Source organism: Crinia signifera, chromosome 2 (genome assembly GCF_055691185.1).
Source record: "Crinia signifera chromosome 2, ASM5569118v1, whole genome shotgun sequence".
NCBI lineage: Eukaryota > Metazoa > Chordata > Amphibia > Anura > Myobatrachidae > Crinia > Crinia signifera.
The window spans coordinates 344,677,964-344,696,247 of record NC_139218.1 but is presented as its reverse complement, the minus strand read 5'-3'; the positions used below and the strand labels follow the sequence as shown (position 1 = coordinate 344,696,247).

Below are 18,284 nucleotides of genomic sequence, written 5' to 3'. Positions count from 1 at the left end.
CCTGCATAATTCAAATATTTCAGACATAAAACCCCCTTAAAATGGAAAATAAAAACATATCCAATTAAATATGTGTCCTTATTTATATAAAATTCTATGTAATTATAATATGGGCTCAGAATAGTAGCACAATACCGTACCATTGGATCGGAGCTTGGGTGACTATATATGTGATATCTTTAGTTCCCTAAACTGCTATCCAATACTGAATTACATATGAAATATGTTTATTGTCCTTCATGCGTGTATTCTTCACATACATTACAGCACTTTGACCTATTCTACATATTGTCAGGGGTTACAATGTTTGCAGTTCCATTGACTTTCTCCTAGGCTGTTCTTGCCTCTCTTCCCATTCTTCTTCTTCTTCCACTGAGGGTGGCATTCTTCCCAGGAAAATAGACAACTTCTCTGAACAGCTTTGCTCGTGGGGATACAGGACATAGTTGTAGATCAGTGATGCTAATATGGCACCCACAAAAGGTCCAATCCAGAAGATCTGCACACAAGAGAAAAAATACTATATTAAATTGTGCTCATCATAATAAAATGTACAGATTGCATAAACACCAAGCCACCGACTAACATGCCAACCAGCACACCTGGCAACAGAAACAGGAAGTGATGTAATTGTAAGCGGTTCATGCAGCTGGCATATTGGTTGGTCGGTGGTGTTCTGTACACAGTTGCAAGATGTATCGGAATCGATGTGATGCAAGACCATCCTAATATGTCTGTGAACAATTTAGTGTGTAAAACTGAAACCGCACAAAGGTTAGTGTGCTCATTAATTTGTATATAATACTTGTGTATGTATTCATATTTACACAATATAGTGTGCCCATTAATATTCATACAATATCTAAAACAAAATATTAACAGAAATTCTTCCTTGGCGGTCATTCCTCTCACTTGACGCTGAAAATGCCTTCAGTATAATCATTTGACAATGTATGTTGCATATGAGCCTATGCTTCATACAGATATGTAATAGAACCTAAAATCAATGTGGCATACAGTGGTATGGTATACCATTTCATTTTCCTCCAGCCGCCCTTTTAAATTCCTAACATGGGCTTCTATGGAGCCGTGGAGAGCCAATCGGGTGCAAAGCTCCTCTTGGAGCCCGCTCCTGAGTGGCTGAGGGTGGATCCAGTAAATTACATCACTGGGGATTCCCTCATTCTTGGGGTGGAGCTGCAAGTATGAACACACTTTCGGCTCCTCAGTCTGGTGGACATGGGGTACTCGGTTTATTTGTTTTCAATCGTGGATGCTATATGGACAGAAGAGGACGCAATCTAAGCCGGAGGGGATGGTGAGTATAATTATTTTCACAGTACCCCAATGGATTCTACTGCAGAAGAGGACAGGCCTATGGTGGACCCTATATGTAAATATGTATGTGTCTATGCAGTATGTATTAAAGTTTATTAGTGTGTGTTTTATTTTGGTATTGGTTGTGTTGTGGAACTACAAGAACCAGCGGGCCCATTAATACCCCGCATTCTGGGACAATTGTGTTTCTCCAAGTCCCTGCATGTGGGGGAGGCTTGCTGCTTCTTGTAGCTCCACAACATAATCCAATACTTTATTTCTTATTTTTACACTTTTATGCCATCCGTTTGCCACCCACAGCAGAGGAGGAGGGTGGCAGATCCGGGTCCCCACTCCCCTAGAGGCCCGGCCTGGGCTGACCAGCCAGGGTGATAATGTTTTGGCCAGGGAACCTTTTGTAAAAAGTCTGCTCTACAGATGAAAGTAAATGTGCACACCACCGTAGAAATGGCCATATACTGTATGGCCTCAGTCTATCAATGGTGTATTTATTCGTAAACCCGAATCTGGCTGATCTTGCAATATATAAATATGACAAATCATCTGAATTAGGCTGATAGTAAATTATCAAAAGCTCATTTACCGGATGTATTTCACATCAAATACTTGTATTCGTACCCATTCGATCTTAGTAAATTTCCCCTGTAGTGTGCTATAAACCACATTCTGTGCCCCTCAAACAATCGCACAGACACATGTGATCCCTTTGTGTGCATTATGGCCATACTGCACTGGAGGAATAATGTCAATATGGGTAACGCAATGTCACCCAAAGGCAAGCATGGAGTGGAAGTACAGGGGGTGAGAGAGGGAAGCAGGCAGAGAAAGGTACAAGAGGTGAGAGGTGCATTGGGTGAGATGGAAACAGAGGCTGAAAGGGTAGCATGGTTAAGAGGTGCAGGGCATAAGTAAAAGAGAGAGGGAGGAGTATGGCAATCAGCATTCCTATCATCATTGGTCACCATCAATGTAGACATGACATGTACCCATTGATGCTTGCATAGTATGCAATAAATGACCATTAATGTTTGCACAACCCAATGGTCATCCCTGTACTTTCACTGACTGACCTGTTGGCCAATCAAAAGCTCAGAATGAACTCAGGGGCAGAGCTATGCTCCATGTCTCGGCATTATGGAGGAGAGGGTGAAGAACCATCATGTGGTTCTATACCATCGATGGCGGGAAACCATCTGGTTCTCCCCCATCCATTTCAAAATTATTTATTGTCTTCAAGAAGTTGCTAAATAAATAAGAAGTACTTTCTCTTCAATAGAACTTCCATCTTAGTAAATAAACCCCTATGTGTCTCTGAGTCCCTGAGTAAGCTCTAAGACCTAGGATTGATGCAGACATGTACATAGACTACTTACCCAGTTCATGCTGAAATTCCCTACAATCAGCGCTGGCCCAAATGAGCGAGCTGGATTCATGGAGCAGCCGGTGAAGTAAATCTACATGAAAGAAAAAATCAAGAGATGAGTTAATGTATCCCGTACTGTAAATAATATATATGGTGGTACAAGCTAACATCTGACTATAATTGGCACTCTATTCAATTTCATTAAAGCATAATAATTTAATTTCCTACTTAGATTTAAGAAACGACACCTGTACTCCTCAGTGATCACCGCGCACATTATACATATATTACTAATGCACCGGTAGAGCATGCTGGGTGCTATCCTTTCTAAAGCTCTATTGTATATTTTTCTACTGCAGATTTGGGTGGCTCTCCCAGCCTCCTGGAAGGGTGGGCAAATCTCAAGGGTGGTTAACACACACACCCTCTCAGACACCCCTCTGCACTCCCCGCACCCGCACATAACCCCTGCCATTGGAAGAAGCCATTGATGTGTGATCCCATTGTGTAGTGGGGGGCGTGGCTACAATTACAGGATTTCACAGACATGCTCCCACTCTGCCCCTTCATGTCATTGCACCCAATGGCACATCCCCTACATGCCATGCATCTTCTTTGCAATGCCGACCTAGCTGTCTACGCCGGGTCAGCAGGTATGCTTTAATGTTACAGATTGGATACTTATGATTGTAGTTTTCAATTGAGATCAGCAAGTGAATAGCAAAATCAATATCTCTTAAGTTTCACAAGTTGACATTTCTAGATGTTCCTCAGTACAAAATATATTAGTATATAGTCAAATTCATGTGCGTAAATAGGTATTGAGGATTTAATGCAGATTATTATAGACAGTCAAAGTAAATGGCTGATTCTCACAGAATCTAAAGGTGCCCACACACTAGAACGATTTTTGGGTCGATTGGCCGATTTCAGATAAATCGTCCGATGTTTACCGATAATCGGTCGAAAATCGGCCGATTTTGGTCCGATGCGCGCTCCTGTGGATCTTTAGCTGAATCTTCTGATCTTACGTGCTGCACAAAAGATCAGATGATTTAACAAAAGATCCATTGGAATGCACACGGGATCTTACGAAAAATCTTTAGTAAAGATGTGCGCTTCGGGGACGGAAAAAAGATTTCAAGGCTAATTTATGCACACATCTTACGATCGCAGATCTTTCTAGTGTGTGGGCACCTTAAGACACAAATTATATCCTTACTCCTGGGGTTCCATCTGTTTCTGTGACATACTGCTGGAACAAGAACTATTTATTTTCAGCATCTTGTGGAAATGATTATACATTAGTTTAAGATGTTTATGAATTACTATCTTTTAATGTACATTATCCATCTATGCACATGTACAGTGTGTGTGACCTGTCTCACAGATTAGTATCAAAGTTTGAAGAACACTGTAAAACATTGCACAATCTGATAAACCGAACATATGTTACTTGTAACAGTCTGTTACACAATTCTAGGTTTTTTTTTTTTATGGAGTTACATTCTTATGCCCCATTCACACGGTGTGACTCAGACTAGCTTTAGATTTTTACTATATGGTCAAATCGAATAAAAATCAAATAGACAATGAACGGTTTTCAGTCGCATTCAATGCTGATTTGTAATTGAATAGAAAAATAGACTGTGTAGGCAAGACTACAGATGGAGCCGCTGGTGTCTAGCAGGGGTCTAGTGGTCGGATCCCCAACCGCCAGTCCCCGGCACCTCCCCGTTGCTGTCCATTGGTCCCCACAGCCTCCTGGAAGGGTGGGCAAATCTTAAGGGTGGTTCATACACATACCCTATCCACGTCGGGGTGGAGTTGATTTTATATAGTGTGGCGAGCGCAGCGACTCACCGTGCCCGAAGCGTGGTGAGCGCAGTGCGCCCCGCAAGGGGACGCGTATTACTTTACATGTATTCCGCGTCCCCTTGGGGGGCTCGCTGCGCTCGCCACGCTTCGGGCTCGGTGGCTCGCTGCGCTCGCCACACTATATAAAATCCACTCCACGTCAACGTGGATAGTGGGGGTATGAAAAGGTCGGAGGACACATACCGCCGCCCCTCGCGGGCTCGCTGCGCTCGCAACGCTTCGGGTTCACGTTCATAGTGGGGGTGGCGTGGGGGTCCATTTAACATTGTAAACCCCCATTAGGGTGCTTATACAATTTATAATTGCATTGCATCGCATTGTATGGCATTGTATGCCATATACAATGCCATACAATTTTAATTTTTCAAAATTGTATGACATCGGGGGACATCGTGGAACATCGCAGAACATCGCATCGCATACCATACCATCGCATACCACCATATGGTCTGCGATGCGATGGGCGCCGTGATAATACACAAGTACCCAAATCCCCTTGCACCAAGTTGTAGCTATAGGAAAAATGACAATACATGGATTTAATATGTGAATTCGATATTTGGAATATCGACAATGAGAACTGGGATATATGAGGTTGAACCCTATATATTACTAAAGTGAAGTTGTAAAGCCGACACAGGGGTGTTGTTAACAGAGTCTGCACACAGTCCCATCCTTTTCATAGCGCAGTAGACTCTGGCATCCTGCCAGAGCCTACTGAGCATGTGCAGATCTCCATTAAAATGTTGCCCACTACGTTCCAGAGACTAAATTCATACTGCAAATTCATCAGACAATTTTTCATTGATTTTTTTGCCGTGACTGAACCGCCATCATGTAGCTCTGGCGTGAGACTTCAGAAAAGTAACACAAAACATAGGTGCAGTGCTTGCAGTGTGGGCCCCCTGTACTCTACCCAGGGGCCTGTGTGCACCGCACACATTGCACCCATTTTGCACTTTTGACATCGATGGCAAAGGCAACCATGGACATCCCTAGTTCACAATACCACCTACAGCTGTTATAAACATTGCTCGTGTTGTGGTTGTGTTCACGGTTTCAGTACACATCTTGTTCTATCCACATGTGTAAAGTTCTAATGAAAGAAACTCAAGTGGTTGCCTGGAACAGCAAATCATTTCTCTGCTAACATCAGGTCACTGTCACATGCAAATCTTTCCTGATTAACATAATGCCATGAGTGCACTGTCACAAACCAGATCACAAAAGTCATCTCTTTCTAATGAAAACATTCTAGCCATGCTTTGATCATATCAATGATCTGATTAGTAGGATACACATGGCCAATTAGGACATGAGGATCTGTTAAATAATGAATAATGTCTACTGTTGGAACTCTGTTACTGGCATCCCTGACACTGTTGTGAGGAGTCAGAGATCAGACGGACTGCCAGTAACTGTAATGTAGCTGTTACTTAGCAACAGTGTTTTCTGGTTACTCCTTTCCTTAGCATCTACCTGCACAGTGAGACAGTGTTAAGATCCAAGCAGCATTCTACAGAAATACTTTGAGAAACCATATGGCAGGGGTGGCCAAACCGTTAGTCGAGATCTACCAACGGTCCATGTATTCCAAATCACCTAGCTCCTTGATGGCTAACCTTGACACTCCAGCTGTTGTTGAACTGCGCATCCCATCATGCTATGCTTCAGTTTTGCTATTTGGCCATACTAAATCTGATGCAGAGCATGCTGGGATGTGTAGTTCAACAACACCTGGAGTGTCAAGGTTAGCCATCAAGGACCTAGCTGGTGCACAGCTGTAGTCATTACTAACTGTCGCATTTTCAAACATGCTGCATTCATTCTTACTATAGATCCACAGGTTGCCTGAGAAACATGAACTGTTGGTAGATCTTGAGGACAGGTTTGGCCACCCCTGCCATATCACAATGGGATACATAGCAAATTACAGGACAGTGACCAAAATCATGCACTCACACACCCAAAATAGAAATATATGTGGACCTGGTTCTCCCCTTACTTAAACAATACATTCCTGCTACTCAGCGGCGTAATTATAGCACAGCAGCCCCCGCCACCGCTGGGGGGCGCTGTGCATGTGGGGGCGCCGGGGGCTGCGGTGCTATAGTTAAACCCCCCCCCCCCCAATCCCCCGCAGACTTACCTATCTCGCTGGTCCTGGCGGCTCCGTTCTTCTGCTGAGGACCACCACAAAATGGCCGCCCCCATATAGCACACAGTTCTCTGAAACTGTCTGCTGTATGGGGGCAGCCATTGTAAGGCTGTGGGGGATTGAGGGGGGGTTTGCATGGGCAGGGGGGTTGGGGTGCTTGGGGGGGGGGGGCGGCAGGGGGGGGGGGGGGGGGGGCGACCAACACGTAGCTACGCCACTGCTGCTACTGTAGCTTCTATATGGACACATCATTCCCTGCCAGTAAAGCATGTGTTCTTGTTCATGTTCAGTGTGTATTCAGATGGGTGGTCCCCTTACTCACACTTTTCATGCATTTTGATGCTTAAGATCCAGAATATGACAGATCCAGAATGCTAGTATCTATTTACATACACCTTGTTAGGCTGTGGATTTCAGCACTTCAGCTGTGCAAAATATAGTATGATCAAAGGTGGATTTGACCTAGGGGCTGCAGTCCACAGTCCAGTAAAAATCGGTCACTATCAATAAGCCCAGTGACTGCAGAGGTTATCTACTGGAAGCACTATCTGCTAATCACAGACTGAACTTTGATCGCCAGATACATCATCCAATGGGAGTCCTTTCTGCAAGCTCTGTTTTGCTTCTAGGGCTGCAGACAACGCAGTCCCTAGAAGCTAATTTGTTGTCATACACCTTGAAAACGTGGTCCCAGAACCCCGAAATGTCGGATTATATAAAAGCACTTAAAGAAAAAAGTCCTGGGAGTGCCGCTGCCTGTGTCTGCGCTGTATTCCACAATTTATCCCAGAAGGCACCCAGGCTGAACATTGCAAGTATATATATATATATATATATATATATAGAAGTTTTGATAGAAGAAAACAAACGCGGCACTCTGGGAATTTTAAGCATAAAACGTGTATTGTAGCAAAGATAGCTTCCAACGTTTCGGGGTTTGTGTCATCCCTTTGTCAAGGAATATTGTGCAATAAAAACATAAATCAATGTGCTTACCTTTATCACATAAGTGAGAGGGTGAGCCTGTCACGTCTGCGGGCGTGCTGGGATCAAACAGGAAGGAGAGCGACGGTGATAGGCGGCGGATATCCTGCCTATGACACGCAGTGTGGAGCGCAAGCGGTGGGTTGCTATGGAGATGATAATAAGCAAGCCGCTGACGCGCGTCCACTGATGAGATCCCAGGTTTACCCTGGCGTGACTGGTTCACCCTGTAATATACAAAATAGTGTGAAATGTGCATTTACATCTGAAATTAACGCAGATGTTAATTGCACATTTCACACTATTTTGTATATTACAGGGTGAACCAGTCACGCCAGGGTAAACCTGGGATCTCATCAGTGGACGCGCGTCAGCGGCTTGCTTATTATCATCTCCATAGCAACCCACCGCTTGCGCTCCACACTGCGTGTCATAGGCAGGATATCCGCCGCCTATCACCGTCGCTCTCCTTCCTGTTTGATCCCAGCACGCCCGCAGACGTGACAGGCTCACCCTCTCACTTATGTGATAAAGGTAAGCACATTGATTTATGTTTTTATTGCACAATATTCCTTGACAAAGGGGTGACACAAACCCCGAAACGTTGGAAGCTATCTTTGCTACAATACACGTTTTATGCTTAAAATTCCCAGAGTGCCGCGTTTGTTTTCTTCTATCAAAACTTCTATACTACCGATCCGGAGGGCACCTGGGTCCTGTGCTTAGTTGGAGGAGTGCCAGGCCTTTTCTCAAAGCTTATATATATATATATATATATATATATATATAGATATAGATATAGATAGATAGATAGATAGATAGATAGATAGATAGATAGATAGATAGATATCTATATATATAGATATACATATCCATATGTGTAGAGATAGCACTCTCCAATCCACTTCAACAGCCGGGGTGCCATATGCCAGAAAGTCACCACCATTTTGGAGCTTCCATATCCATACAAAAAATATAGCAGACACTCACCGGACTTGCTTGTAGCTTTTTTTAATAAGACATCACCTTAAGTGCATAACAGTGGGTACAGGTCGACGTTTCGGTCCCATGCTGGACCTTTCTCAAGACCCCCTTCCTGCTTTCTCCAGCGTGAGACTGTTATGCACTTAAGGTGATGTCTTATTAAAAAAAGCTACAAGCAAGTCCGGTGAGTGTCTGCTATATTTTTTGTATAGATATATATAGATATATATATATATATCTATATATATATAAAATACATAGTTGCCCACCCTCCCGGAATGGCCGGGAGGCTCCCGAAAATTGGGTCCCCCTCCCGGCCCCCTGGGAAGGTGGGCAAGTCTCCTGCATGCCCCCCAGGCCCCTCTCCCCCTCGGAGCTACTGAAAGAGATGCCGGAATTTGTGGGTCTGTGGGAGGGGGCGGGACTAAAATGATGCAAATTTATGCAAATTGCGTCATTTTGCATAATTTTAGCCCCCGTTTTGAGACATCAGCCTTGTCCCCGCCTCCCTGCAGGTCTGGTTGGTTATATATACTCTATGCAGCAGTATCGGCAATATTAAATGGCAGACTCAATAGGAGTTATATCAACGTTTCTGGCTCTTATGCCCTTTATCAAGACATATATATATATATATATATATATATATATATATATATATATATATATATATATATATATATACTGATGATTCTCTTTAATAATAAGTATATAACAGCACTTACGCCAACCAGGTGACCCAGCACAACTGAGAGACCAATAGAAATTGATGGGGACCCCACGTTGTCATCGCGTCTGCTATCAGTGGAGGCGTAGATGCAAAGCACAAGCTGCATGGTCAGGATTATTTCCACAGTGACGGCTTGTCCTTCTGTTGCATTATTGCTTGGCTGAAAGACATGTATCAAATACTTCATTACATTCCTTATCCCAAAGGCATCTGAACGCGATCACATTACTCTCTGTTTACCAGTTTACAGATACAAACGTGCTTTCATTATTATAATGTCATTTCCTGTTCGGTATAATGTTTCCTTCTTTACTAAATGATCCCATTATAATATCACATTGCAGAAAGCATCATAGTTATCACAGAGAATTAAAAGATTAAACCAAGTATATTATATCGTTAACAATAATATTATTTTCTTCTTTACAATGCAGTGTCTAAAGCCCAGGCTATGGATAATATCATCAGTGTCTTAATAAAGGGGTGTAGTATACACACTAAAATGTAACAAAACAATCTAATGATTACCTAAAGCTGGGCATCCATTAAACAATTATCTGGCCAGTGCCTCAGATATCCGCAAATTGGGTACAGTTCATTAGGTTGACAATGTCTAGGTCATGGGTCTTCAACCTGCGGCCCTCCAGATGTTGTGAAACCACATGTCCCAACATGCATTGCCACATTTTTTCCTATAAGATCATGCCAAAACTGTCAGGGCATGCTGGGACATGTAGTTCCACAACATCTGGAGGGCCACAGGTTGAAGACCTGTGGTCTAGGTCAAAATCAGAAAGTCGACACTTAAAAAAGGTCGGCAATGAAAAGTTCACCACTTTTTATTGCCGACCAGATTGAGTACCCCCCTTATTGTATCTGACTGGCCATTTGTTTGGTATTTATTCTCTGAGATATCATCTCAGTATAATCAGTGTCTCTCACCACCGTGCACAAGTGTAAATGTCCATGTCATATTTCACTTCACTGTGCTGATGGAAAACCTTGCTATTCTGCAATATATAAACTATAATGTTGTTAACAATGGTATGCTGTACAGTAAAAAAAGATAAGTAAGTCGGCCCCAAATGGTCAACATGTAAAAGGTCAACAGGGTCAAAAGGTCAACAAGGTCATTTGCTAAAAGGTAGACAGTGCTTACGGGTAACACATTGAAAAGGCCACATGACAATGGCTGACAAACATATGGTATACACACATTTTTTGTATGTTTCGTTTGTTTCATCTTTCTTATCATTTGCCATCCGAGTGGGGTACGATTGGGAAGAGTAACCTGCCCGATGTGTGGTGAGCGAAGCGAGAACACAAGGGTAAATATATTCACTTATTTGGCATAGATATTGTTAAAAACACATAAGGACGTCACAAAAAAAAAACCTTGTGTTGACCTTTTGACCCTTTCCATCTTTCACATGTTGACCATTTGGGGTGGATCTATTGACTTTTTATAGATCTATTGAACCACACCCATTAGCAATATACAGTAACTCCCCTGCTAAGTATTGCAATAAGTAACAGGTATAAGTAGTACTTAAATCAACTATGGTATAGTCTACAGGCTGCTTATAAAACCAATACATAATTTAAAAAAATTCAAAAAATATATGGGGAAAGTTAAATAACTGAATCGATGAGATCAGCATTGAGGTCACCTAGACGCGGTGGGCAAGCCATTACTTATGGCCATAAATAAGCGAAGAACCTCGCTAAAAAATGCTAAATTTTATTGCACTATTCATTAAATTGGGAGTTTGATTTGTGCACCAGCAACTTTGACTTTGTTAGATAACATGCATGAACATTTTGAATTCGGAAATAAGAAAAACTGAAATTAGTGAATAGGAAAAAGGGGACAGAAAAGAGAAGAAATGCAGTTGGTAAAAGAGGAATATACATACAGAAGTTAGAGCAGTAAGTGAAGAGGGGAAAGAAGATACGAAGTAGGGGAAAGGATAATGGAAGTACTGTATATGAATCATTTGAATTACCGCCATTGGGAAAGGCGGACAGGGGATTGGACTTCTTACTAGCAGCCTTTGTTGACCTTATGAATTGCGCAGAACTAGGTGTTTTGGTTGATTTCCAGATATCATATGTATATGAATCATATTTGACAGTAAATTACGTTTATAGCACCATGAGACCAGGACATTTACAATTTTACCAAAATGAAGATACCCCAACTTCCCCTTCCCTTGTACCATGTGCTTTTTTCTCCTTACAGCATACCTCCATCCCATTGGGTGCTAATCCTGTAATACGTACCTCCACTGCTTGCATACCCTACCAGCAGTGGCCTACGCAGTGCACACCGGATCAGGGGTTGCCTTAGATCAGGCATGTCCAAACTGTGGCCCCCCAGCTGTTGTGAAACTACACATCCCAGCATGCCTTGCCACAGTTTTACCATTCCCTAATAGCAAAACTGTGGCAAGGCATGATAGGACTTGTAGTTTCTCAACAGCTGGAGGGCCATAGTTTGGACATGCATACCTTAGATGGTTCCTTCGGGGGCAGGATGTGCTTCATGTGGATTTTTTCATGCAGGGTATATCAAACTGCTACACAAGTGTGTCAGTTTTCCCATATATGCATTGGGCCCTTGTATGGCTCATCTCCCACAGTGTATCCTTCGTAGTGCATCCAGCGCATGCTGCCTCATCTGGCGAGCTTCTAAGGAATGAAAAATACCTGGACCTAACATTTGGTGGGGACCCTAATCTGAGCATTAGGATGCTGCTATCAATACATTAGGGGTAACCTTTTCCACCCAGGGTAACCCAAGATGGCTGGCTCACCTGGTACCTTGTGAGGGTGGAATAAACAACCCATAGAAGTTGTTACTAGGGAACCCAACCCGGGCATTTTTTTCAATCCCGGAATTCGGGATTGAGAAATGCTCAATCCCAGGATTGTGGACTGATGGATGGATTATTTGGCCTGCGCAGCGTGACCTCTGACCATCACTCTGCGCAGAGCCGCAAACAAGGCATAGGGAACAGCCGGGTAGCATCTGAGTACTCACTTAGACTGCACATGCGCAGTCTAATCACCAAATCCCGGGATTGGAAACTCCAATCCGGGGATTGAAATCCTGGTGTTTTGGGGGCCAAATCCCGGGATCCCACCGATCCCAAGATTGGCCACCCTAGTTGTTACCCAAAATAACTATGCCAATCCTGCAATTTTCTATGTCTGTGCAAGTTGTCTATTGCTGTATTACTTTAATCTTCTGTATTATACAGTATGCATTGTCTTTAAAATGCATTGAGTCTTGTTGGACAAAAAGTACTATATAAATAAATGTATTATTATTATTATTATTATTATTATTGTCATCATAATCATCATTATTGTTGTTGGAAAATGCCTAAACACTTCCGTGTTCTCTGTACAGTAGCTGAACCTTAGGACAATGAGATCATCCCAAGGGTTATCGTCAGGACAACAACTATAACTAATAATTTCAGTTAGTTGCGATATTCACTGGGAGTTGTTGAAAAATGATCCATAGCTATAATTGAAAACCAGTAATCAGCCCATTAGTCTCTATAATTAATATATTGCATGTGGCATATGCAACAATATGGATGAGGTCATGAAACCAATGTGGAATTTCACCTGAAACACCGGAAACATTGCCCTGAATATTGCCAATTGCAGCTAAACATGGTAAATGTAACAGACCTGTGCTCTGAGAGCTCACGTCTCCCATAGAGCTTAATTGTGTGATGCATCCTAATGATGATTGTTAAATAATGAAGACACAGAATGGGATGATGAATGAACATGAAGTCTATGTGATGCATAGAAAGCATTATATCCACTTGTGTGTCACTGAACTCTAATTGTCTTACGTGTAATGTCCTCATTGTATTCCTACACAGTGTGTTTAAAAACATGAACATGTGTTCAGTTACAACTCATTAATGTTTAAATGTTTGATTAATCTCGTCTAGAACTTCTTTAATGAATGAATGCCTATGAATAATGTTGGTCCATCAAGTTGTCACCACGTTTTTCTATGCAGGAGGAAATATTCAGTAAAAGGCTTTTAAAGATGTGACATTCTAACTTTAACATTTAGCAATACATTCTGCCGCCTGCAGAAACAAAGAATTTAATTATGTTCTCTTGGAAAACTCCGAGATATAATCAAATTCAGCTCTTGGCCATGTTTCTCTTCCCCCTTTTATTGTGTATCTTTTTTATTATTTCTTCATAGTTCAAGCATATTTTTACAGACGTGAAGTTATGATGTTCAAGCAAATCGCATTATTTCAAGTCTCTCGACACATATCGGAGGAAAGACACCGTTTCGGTTTATTAACTAGACTAAAAATATATTCACAATTTACAGCTGCAGTATAAGCAAAAGACACACATTTTTCAACACTGAGAATATTAGATGTTGGAGAGATACATTTTTTTAAATGCCATTTAAATTACTTTATAGGGGGGAATGACTAAGATTGGAGTTCTATTTCACATGGGATGTTGCTATGGGCAACCAATCAGAATCTACTTCTCATTTATTTAGCGCCTTCTAGAACAGTGGATCTCAACCTCGGTCCTAAGCCCCCAACAATTCACGTTTTGCAGGCCACCCTGCAGGTGCACTCATTACTCACTGATGCATTTTAAAAGATCCACAGGTGGGGCTAATTACTTCCCTTGTGATTCTGTGTGGAGACCTGGAAAATGTGCACTGTTGGGGGTTCCTGAGGACCGAGTTTGAGAACCACTATTCTAGAAGATAATAGATGCTATCTGATAGGTCTAAATATTGGAGGGAGAACAAGCGAGCAGAGATAAAGTACCAACCAGCCATCTCCTAACAGTCATTTTTCAAACACACCCTGTGACATGGCAGATAGAAACTAATTGGTTGGTACTTTATTTCGCTTTCTGTCTTTCCAGGTGTTAGTAACTAAATCTCTAAAAAATAAAACTTTAAAAAATATATATATTCTGATTGGATTGTTGATAACTTACCGCATTAACGCCAAAGCTGCCGTGATATTCTAAAGGCGTGAACTCATATAGTAAGCCAGCTCCGATCACTGCTCCCAACAGCTGGGCACAGATGTAACAAACAGCGCGTAAGAGGGAGATCTGAGATGACACCAGGAAAGCCAAAGTCACAGCTGGATTCAGATGGGCGCCACTGATGTGCCCAACGGCCTGGACGAGGGTACCTATACCCAAGCCAAAAGTGACGGCGATCTGCAGGACTGACGGTAGAGCAGATGGCCAGCTCATAGTGGAACCAAGGCCAAAAAAGACGAATATCAAAGTGCCCAGTAGTTCTGCTGCAAATGCCCTTGAGAAGGGCTCAGTGCACATTTCCTTCATAGACATCATGTTCGAATGGGGAAAGATAACCTGGCAGATCCTTTCTCAAATGTTTGCCTTCTCTTGATCTCAATTAATGATATGTCTATGAACACTGCAACAAATTATATACAAGAGAGGAAGATTGCAATGTTACAAGGGGTGGAACCCAGGTCTCAGGTAATGACTTTCATCCATCATTGTACAAAACTTTCCAGCTCCAGGCTCCTGCAGAGACTCCTCCTACATTGATAAACGTATCATAACTCACCAGCTGCTTGCAAGTAAATACTAATGGTCAGAAAAAGTTGATTTGGTTATGTTTCTATACAGAATTACTATGCTAAGAGGACTGCAAGGATAAATGGGCTCCTTTAACATTGTATGTTTGTGGCTTATCCCAAACAGAATTATTTCCTGAGGGTGGGTAAACACTGGCCGAATCAGAATGACATACAGTATGGGGCAGTGGTATGCCAGTGTTTTTCAACAACTGTACCGAGGGGCGTAACTAGATATTCACAGGCCCCATAGCAAAAGTTTGTAAGGGCCCCTAAATACCAAATATTGGTGATAAATGTATATAGAAAATATAACTTATACAGTCAAGATGGGCCCCACTGCAGCTCTGGGCCCCATAGCAACTGCACCCCTTGCACCTATGGTAGTTACGCCTTTGACTGTACCATGGCACACTAGTGTGCCTTGAGCTGTTCTCAAGTGTGCCCCCAGATTTAGAGATGCCCAAACCAGTTTACAGCCACCACCAGTTCGACTGTTATTCACTGGTCTCTTTTCATGTAAAGGTCCAATGTGGTTTTTTGGGGGGTACTTGTGTAGTTTCACGGCAGCAGGCTACGCTACGTTGTGAGCGTAACCCTATGGCTGCCTAGCGTAGTCAGCGTAGTGTCCCCGCAGCAGTCCTGCATAGTCAGCTCTGTGTCCCCGTCAGGCAGCGTAGTCACCGTACTGTCCCCGCGAGCTGCAGCTCTCTCCCCGACATCCCTGGCAAGCCTAGTGAGCACCTCTCACACAGAGCCAGTAACTGCCAGATCCCCTGCACTGGCGGATGCCGGCAGAGAGGCAATGTGTCTCAGTAATTCTTGCTGCAGGAAACGGCAACCCTGCCCATGTCTGCTTCAGGGAGACAGACAGGGTTAGGGGTTCGGTAGCGCGTGTGTCTCCTGCACAAAGGGGAGGTGCGATGCACAAGTGCGTCTCATGCACAATAAAGGACGCATTTGCCAGTGCTCCATATTATATACTGGTAAATGCCTCCATTTCAAACCCCCCACTATCCACGCCAGCCCAAAGCGTGGCGAACCCCGCGAGTGGACGCGGTACGCGTCCTCCTGACCTGTTCATACCCCCACTATCCATGTCGGCGTGGAGTCGAATTTAAAAAGTGTGGCGAGTATTCTGCATCCCCTCACGGGGCTTGCTGCGCTCGCCACGCTCCGGACTCGTTGACTCGCTGCGCTCGCCACACTTTATAAAATCAACTCCACGCCGATATGGATAGTGGGGGTGTGAACAGGTCGGGAGGATGTGTACTGCAGAAGTGGATAGTGGGGATGTTTTAGGAACACATTCACACCTATCATGTCAGGCAGGTTAAAATGGTCAATGGTTCCCACAAAATGTAATAAGCACTGACTGACTACGCTAACTGCGTAACGCTGACTGACTACACTAACTACGTAAGCTCTGGCTAGCCGCGAACGGGTGGGAACATGACGCTGATACTGACAGGGATATCTGACTGACTATGCTAACTATGTAAGCTCTGGCTAGCCGCGAGCGGGAAGGAACACTACGCTGATACTGACAGGGACGTTGACTATGCTAACTGCATAAGCTCCAGCTAGCCGCGAACGGGCGGGAACACTACGCTGATACTGACAGGGACGCTGACTACGCTGGTTGCGGGAACGCTAAGCTGATTCTGACAGGGACGTTACGCTGACTACATAACTGCCGCTGTGAAACTACACAAGTACCCATTCTTGTTACCTGTTGGGACCAGTGTGTTTTTTTTTTATACATATAAATATATATAAATGTTGATAGGATGGGGCAGCGGCTCAGCCTGGGGATCCCAGGGATGTCATTGTCTGTCCTGGAGGCAATGTGGCAGCAGAGGTGGAACAGCCTGTGGATCCTGGCAGGACTTGTATCACACCGGCACGACCCAGGGCCGGAAGAATCACCTCACCCCCCATCCGGCCGCACAGCAGCAGAGGCACCCCCCTGGCATCATTGCCTCTCCCCCAGCCTCATTGACTCTCCACCCCCACCACACTCTGGCCTTCCCTACAGGAAGATGGCGCCGCAAATGGCTGCCTAGGAACACTGTGGACTCAGCCTTATGTAACCCCATGTCTCCCATGTGATAACTGTACTGTCTCTGCTATAATCTGTGCTGTTCTTGCTCATACTGTTACCTACCTGGCTGCTGCAATGACCAGTGGCGCCACTGATGGCTGCCTAGTTGCTGTGCAGCTTGGCGGCGTATATGTTCCCTGTGTGATAATTGTACTGTCCTTGCTTATATTGTTACCTACCTGGCTGCTGCAACGACCAGTGGCGCCGCTGATGGCTGCCTAGGTGCTGTGCAGCTCGGCAGTAATGTGTTTCCCACATGTAGAGGGAAATTTACTAAAGGAAATTTGTAAAAAAATAGGTGTATTTGTATTCAGAAATTCACTTATTTTTGACATTTACTATCCCGAAAATACGGCAATTCATATTCGTATTGATGTGCTATCAATACGAATACGAATTGCCGTATTTTCGGGAAAGTAAATGTCAAAAATAAGTGTATTTCTGGATACAAATACAACTCATTTCTTACAAATTTCGGTACTTGTTTCCTAGCACGGCCACAATCGCGGGCATCGTGTGCCTTAACTTTAAGGCACACGATGCCCGCGATGCCCGCGATTTCCCCATAGGCTTCAATGTTAAAATATTTTAACTTTGAAGCCTATGCGCGTCCGACGCGATGCCCCCGATTTGTCCAAATGTTTCAATGTTAAAATATTTTAACATTGAAGCCTATGCGATGGACCCGATTTGTCCATAGGCTTCAATGTTAAAATATTTTAGCATTGAAAATGAGTGCATTTAACGAAGGAAAAAATGGGAAATGGCCCAATATGGGCCATTTCTCATTGTGACCGCCACCCCCACGATTGACGCGAACCCGAAGCGTGGCAAGCGCAGCAAGCCCGCGAGGGGCGGCGGTGCGCGTCCTCCGACCTTTTCATTCCCCTACTATCCACGTCGGCGTGGAGTTGAGAATATAAAGTGTGGCGAGTGTAGCGGGCCACAGAGCCCGAAGCGTGGCGAGCGCAGCAAGCCCCGCGAGGGGACGCGGATACCTGTCAAGCCCACGAGGGGCGTCCCTCAGGGCTTGACAGGTATCCGCGTGCGCTCGCCACGCTTCGGGCTCGGTGGCTCGCTACGCTCGCCACACTATATATTCTCAACTCCAC

General features: G+C 43.8%; 1 protein-coding gene across 1 annotated transcript; it reads right to left on the bottom strand.

Annotated features, from left to right (window-relative positions):
* Window positions 1-286: 286 nt before the first annotated feature.
* LOC146059167 (aquaporin-5-like) lies at window positions 287-14,817 on the bottom strand. Its single transcript, XM_083171289.1, has 4 exons — window positions 14,449-14,817; window positions 9,431-9,595; window positions 2,712-2,792; window positions 287-499 (listed from the first exon to the last, which is right to left on the bottom strand). The coding sequence occupies exons 1-4, from the start codon at window positions 14,815-14,817 to the stop codon at window positions 299-301; spliced, it is 816 nt and encodes a 271-aa protein (XP_083027415.1). The 3' UTR covers window positions 287-298.
* Between the last annotated feature and the right edge of the window lie 3,467 nt (window positions 14,818-18,284).